This window comes from Passer montanus, unplaced genomic scaffold (genome assembly GCF_014805655.1).
Source record: "Passer montanus isolate IOZ18808 unplaced genomic scaffold, ASM1480565v1 scaffold10, whole genome shotgun sequence".
Lineage (NCBI taxonomy): Eukaryota > Metazoa > Chordata > Aves > Passeriformes > Passeridae > Passer > Passer montanus.
Genome location: NW_024356505.1, coordinates 1,952,840 through 1,958,839, shown reverse-complemented (window position 1 = coordinate 1,958,839; position 6,000 = coordinate 1,952,840). Strand labels below are relative to the sequence as shown.

At 46.0% G+C, this 6,000-nt stretch overlaps 1 protein-coding gene across 1 annotated transcript in view; it reads left to right on the top strand.

Moving 5' to 3' along the window:
* The first annotated feature begins 4,664 nt into the window (after positions 1-4,664).
* The window catches only part of SH3BP5 (SH3 domain binding protein 5), a 51,457-nt gene continuing 50,121 nt past the window's right edge, over positions 4,665-6,000 (top strand). Inside the window, exon 1 of the mRNA XM_039713396.1 lies at positions 4,665-4,823. Within this exon, the coding sequence (XP_039569330.1) occupies positions 4,743-4,823 (81 nt within the window). The 5' untranslated portion in view covers positions 4,665-4,742. The remainder of the gene's footprint in view (positions 4,824-6,000) is intronic.

Here is a 6,000-nt window from a genome sequence, read left to right as displayed (position 1 = left end):
TTTCCATGAGCTGAAATGTGTCTTCAGTAATCAAATGTGCATTAATTAGTCCTGAGCTCTGCTTAGTTTGCTGTCAATGTTCAGAAAGTGAAGATACATGCTTATGAGGAAGGAAATGCAACTTTTGATTTGTGATTTAGGCTCTTGCCTCTAGTGCTGAGGCAGAAGCAGGCTTTGAGGGCAAGTATGAGCAGAAATTTGAATGTAAGATGAGATTTGGAAAAAAAATCTTCCCTAAAATCCATTCAGAATCAACCATTATCAAATATATGTAAAATTACACTATCCATTCCCTTTGAATTTTATCCCTAAATTAACTATAGTCATTAGGATGTTTCCTCAGGCAATTCTTCACTGATGCATACTTCTTCCCAGCTGATTTTATTTAAAATGCAACTTCTAGTTCCCCAATGGCTATTCAGCAATGTAATACCGAATCTACAAACAATCTTCCAGAATGAGGAAGAGAATTCTTCTCTGTATTCCTTCCTCAAAGTACAGACATTTCAATCTTTCCCTTGCTGAATCTCTCCCTTGCCGGTACACTGATGATTTCTGTGGGACCAGAAAATGCAGTTATGTAGCAACTTCCCCCAAAAGTAGAGCTGTAGCTGTACCCTCAGCCAGAACACCACCCTTGCCTAGGGATTTCTGTGCTCCAGGGCATGCTGTTAATGATAAAGTATGCACCCTAAATGCCTGCTATAATGCCACAAGGCAGAGGTGTTTCCTGATACACTGCTGAAGCAGCTTGGATCGTGGCTTTTCTTGCACCAGAACCTCTCTTTGTGCTTTTTAGTTGAGCTGTACCCTCTTCAGCACAGCTCATGTTAAGTTGCAGCCCAGCCTGACAAATCTGGACTAATTCTCTGCTGTGGCCACTCTGGAATCCCATTAGTGAAAGAGCAAGCGATTTCCTCCTGCCTTGACTTCAGAGTGCTTTGTTCAAATATTGAATACTTGGGACTGGGGTTTTGAAATATTGATACAGGAGAAAGTACAGACAGTCTTGGTCAGGCCTCGTGCAAGCTTTGCTCAGACGCCTTGGCGCACGTAGGGCCTGTGGGGGAAGGAAAAGGTCAGCATGACTGCATTTCTGGGGCTGGGAGCAGTCTGGCCTTTAACAGATCGTGTAGGAGGGATTTGCTGGGATGAGATCACTCATGGTTTGGTAAAAGTAACACCCAAATGCCATCTACCTCAAATATTGAATACTTGGGACTGGGGTTTTGAAATATTGATACAGGAGAAAGTACAGACAGTCTTGGTCAGGCCTCGTGCAAGCTTTGCTCAGACGCCTTGGCGCACGTAGGGCCTGTGGGGGAAGGAAAAGGTCAGCATGACTGCATTTCTGGGGCTGGGGAGCAGTCTGGCCTTTAACAGATCATGTAGGAGGAATTTGTTGGGATGAGATCACTCATGATTCAGCAAAAGTAACACCCAAATGCCATCTACTGCACTTCTTGCACAGGATTGACCTAAGCAGAGCACAGAACCATAGAATGGTTTGGGCTGGAAGGGACCTGAAAGATCATCTAGCTCCATCCCCCTGCCATGGGCAACAATGGCTTCCATTAGGCCAGGTTGCTCAAAGCCCCATCCAACTTGGCCTTGAACACTGCCAGGGATGGGGCATCCATAACTTCTCAGGGCAACCTGTGCCAGTGCCTCACTACCCCCGCAGCAAAGAACATCTGCTGTGCCATTCCAGGTGGGCTCTCACCAGAGGGGGTCAGAGCAGGAGAATCACCTCCCTCACCTGCTGCTCGCGCTTCTCTTGATGCAGCCCAGGATGTAGTTGCCTTTCTAGGCTGCAAGCACACATTCCTCAGTCATACTGAGTTTCTTGCCAACCAACACTCCCATGTCCTTCTCTTCAGGGCTGCCCTCAGTACATTCTCCACCCAGCCTGTATTTTTGCTTGGGACACCCCAAACCAGGTGCTGCAGCTTGTACTCGGCCTTGTTGAACTCCAAGAGGTTGGCCCAGACCCACCTCTCACACCTGTCAAGGTCCCTGTAGATGATGTCCCTTCCCTCCAAGCTGTCAATCTCACACACAGCTTGGTGTTACCAACAAACCTGTGGAGAGCGTGCCCGTGTGTGAGGCCTGCCTATGATGCACAGGTTTGTTCCTCAAGTATTTCTCAGGTCCTGCTGCCCTTTGCACGGGACAGCAGTTTCAGCAAAAACCATTCCATGGCGAAGAGAAGAAAATGAACATGTAAATAATAGCCTTGAGTCTTTTATTGATCCTTATACTGAATAGTCTCCCTTTCCCTGTTCTGTCAAATCTTTTCCTTCAGGCCACTTTTCTGTTAATGCCTTAGTGATGTCTGCAATAATGACAGATGTGCATTCTTCACTGATTTTATTATATCCAGATCTTCCCAGTGTATTGGTTTGATATAAAATTATGTCGATGGCCTCAGGGCTCTATGAGAGATTTCAGATCCATGGGAAAAGGGGCTTGTGTATCCATAGATATCCATATCCATCTCTTGCACAGTGCTAAGCTCTGCAGGCAGCTCTCCCAACTTTCTGAATCTAAGGAGAGAGACAGCTTGCTCTGCCTTGATGGCAGCAGATTGAAGAGTTTGGCTGGAGGTTTTCGAGCTGCCACAGTCACGGGGATTGTCACAGTGGTAATGGAAGAAGAGGGTCCTTTGTGCAAACATAACAAATCTCTTTGGGAGAACATGTGTGTAAAATGAACATGTAAATAATAGCCTTGAGTCTTTTATTGATCTTTATACTGAATAGTCTCCCTTTCCCTGTTCTGTCAAATCTTTTCCTTCAGGCCACTTTTCTGTTAATGCCTTAGTGATGTCTGCAATAATGACAGATGTGCATTCTTCACTGATTTTATTATATCCAGATCTTCCCAGTGTATTGGTTTGATATAAAATTATGTCGATGGCCTCAGGGCTCTATGAGAGATTTCAGATCCATGGGAAAAGGGGCTTGTGTATCCATAGATATCCATATCCATCTCTTGCACAGTGCTAAGCTCTGCAGGCAGCTCTCCCAACTTTCTGAATCTAAGGAGAGAGACAGCTTGCTCTGCCTTGATGGCAGCAGATTGAAGAGTTTGGCTGGAGGTTTTCGAGCTGCCACAGTCACGGGGATTGTCACAGTGGTAATGGAAGAAGAGGGTCCTTTGTGCAAACATAACAAATCTCTTTGGGAGAGCATGTGTGTGCAGGAGCACTTCTGTACCCCAAGCAGTGGGCCGTGCCTTTTGTGACATGACCATGGGTCAGCCTGTGCAGGTTTGGAGGAACAGGGCATAGCTGCAGTGAATCTTTTACACAGTCTTGTTTTTTAGATATCAAAGTGATAACAGCAGGACTGTCCACATTAAGTCTTCCATGTGCAGCTTTGTGTTTTCTGTGCTGTTTTAGGATGATGGGAGTGTTGAATATTCTAGAGTCTTGGCACGAGCCACAGCACACCAGGGAAAAGGAACGCCAAGGCCCTGGGAACCTCTGGCTGTGTGTACACACTAGAATCCCTTAACAGACAGCAGTAAGAGTAAACACTTGGCTTTGGCTAATTTGGTTTTTGGTTTGTTTTTATCCCCCCCCCACCCCGGCCCTTAACATGATTTTTTTCTGCTGTGAGCAGTGAAGATGTTGCAAACAACCCATCTGCGTTTTTGCAACACCTCCTCTGTTCCTTGATTATTTTAGTTTGTTGGTGCCACTTTGCATGTTTATACTATTTTCAAATGTTTATGTCACTCTCTTCCCATATTTTGTTTTTTTCCTCCTGGTTGCTTTGTAGCATTTGGAAGAGCTTGACTGCTTTTCTTTTGCCTCCTTTTTTACCTTAGTTACCTTAGCAATGGTAATTTTTATCTTCTTATTTTACCTCCCTTTTATTTTTATCTTATAAAGAGATATGAGATTCTTTTTCACCTCCAGTCTCACAAAGGATGCTCCTTTCTTCACCACATCTAAACTTTCCATTTTTTTACTATCTTTTGAGGATTTTTCAAACAAAAAAATGGGGTTAAATTATTAGTGATACTTTAAAGGTGGAAATATATTCCTCATCTGTTCAAAATTACTTGTTATCCACCCTTGTGATTAGGGAGACACTAATCTGAAGTGCTCTGCTAGACATGGGCCGTGTATGGACATGCTTCTTGTAGGAAGTTCCTTTTTACTGACAACAAAAGGATGTGTCTTCAGTACGTCTTTTTCTGCTGTATGCAGTAGGTAAAATAGTTGCCTGCTTAGGTGCCACACAATAGAAATCTGGGTTTCATTTGAATTTTCAAGGTTGTTGAAAGTGCCTTTAGTATTTTTCTCTTCTCCCTCTTTTCCTTTTTAAATTTTTTTTTTCTCTCCATGGGCATGTCAGCCTCCAGCAGAGCTTTTAAAAGAGGAAAGAAGAAAAGAAGGGAGCAGGGTGGGGGAATAAATTTAAAAAGCCAGCAAGGTGTCCTTGGCGTTTCCCCGCACCTGGAACCACTCATCCCGGTTTCACGCAGCGCCGTTGCGGGGGGCACTCAGGAATTAGCACGCCAGAAAGACGGGGCGTGAAGGAGGGTTAAAAAAAAGGAGGGGGGGAAAAGGAAACCCCGCAATTCCGCGCTGCTTCCCTCCCTGCGCTGCGAAGGCACAAAGAGACGGGGGCGCTGTGGGCAGGGAGGGGTTCCCCCGGAGGCGGGGCCGGGCCGCGGAGCGCGGCGGCAGCGGCGGAGCGGGAGGCGGCGGTAGCGGCAGCGGAGCCGCCATGGAGCCGGGGGCCCGCCGGGGCCGCCCCGCCGAGGAACCGCCGCGGCCCGAGGACGAGGAGGTGGACCCCCGCATCCAGGTGAGGGCCTGCCTGCCGAGGGGCACTCCGGTTCGTTTGGATATGTGTGCTGTGGCTGTGTGGAGTAATGTAATGTATGTGATCATGGTTGCCTTTTATTTCATTGCTTTTGCTGCGTATGTGCATACATACATACACATATATATATATATACACATACATATACGCACGTATACATATATGTACACAAATATGTGTGTATATCTCTCTCTCTCTTTTTTCTTTTTTTTTCCTTTTATTTTTTTTTTTTTTCCCCCCAGCCCGGAGCAGCCCCGGGTGTCTCGGCGCCCGCCGGGAGCGGGGAAGCGCCCCCGGAGCGCCCCAGCCCTTTGTTACCCCGGGCATCGCTCCGCGCCCGGCTCCCTTGGGCGTCCCTCCTTCTCCTCCTCCTCCTTCTGCTGAAATCCACCCCCCCTCCCCTCTTTAGTTTTGACCATGACAGCGTGACCTTGCTCGTGGAGCGGGGCTGGTGCTTAGAAATTCATAAATGCGGGAAAATGTAGGTTTTTAAATTTTTATTTCGTTATTTATGTCGTTAGTTTTTTTTGTTTCTTGTAAAAAGGAGCTTTAGTGGAATATGGTGCTTCCTCTCAGTGAATGCCTTCTGCAATGCTTTTTATTCTTGCATGGTTTCTATACAAAGCTTTTCTCCCCAAAATCACGTCTCAACCAATAGCACGGTGCAAACTTGAAGCACGCTGTGGTCCCCGAAATGAAATGTATTTTTAGGTCTCTTCAGATTTATGGCTTTTGCCTCCAGCATTGCTGGTACTGTTTGTCATGAATGAATATAACACGTGTGTACATTGCCGAGAGGATCCTTGGCGTAGGTCCCTGCTCGCTGTAATTGTCATTCTTTTCTCCATCGTGAGCATTTTGTTTTCCAGGGCTGTGCAGAGCCATTGCAAAATTCTCAAAACATGGTTACACAGAGGGAGGCCCTCAGCCAAAAGCTAGCCTGGTACTGCCCTGATTTTACAAAGCTGAGCTTGGTTGGTGTCTATTGATCTAATTTTGGCCTTAGGTTCTTCAGCTTGCAACATGTTTCCACATACACGATTTGTGAATTGTTGGCAAAACAATTGTTTTTGTTCAGTTTTCTGTTTGGTTTGAAAAACAGGCTGCTGTGTCTGCTTCCGCAAGAGCCATGAGGTTTTGAGTCTTACAGTAAGAGACA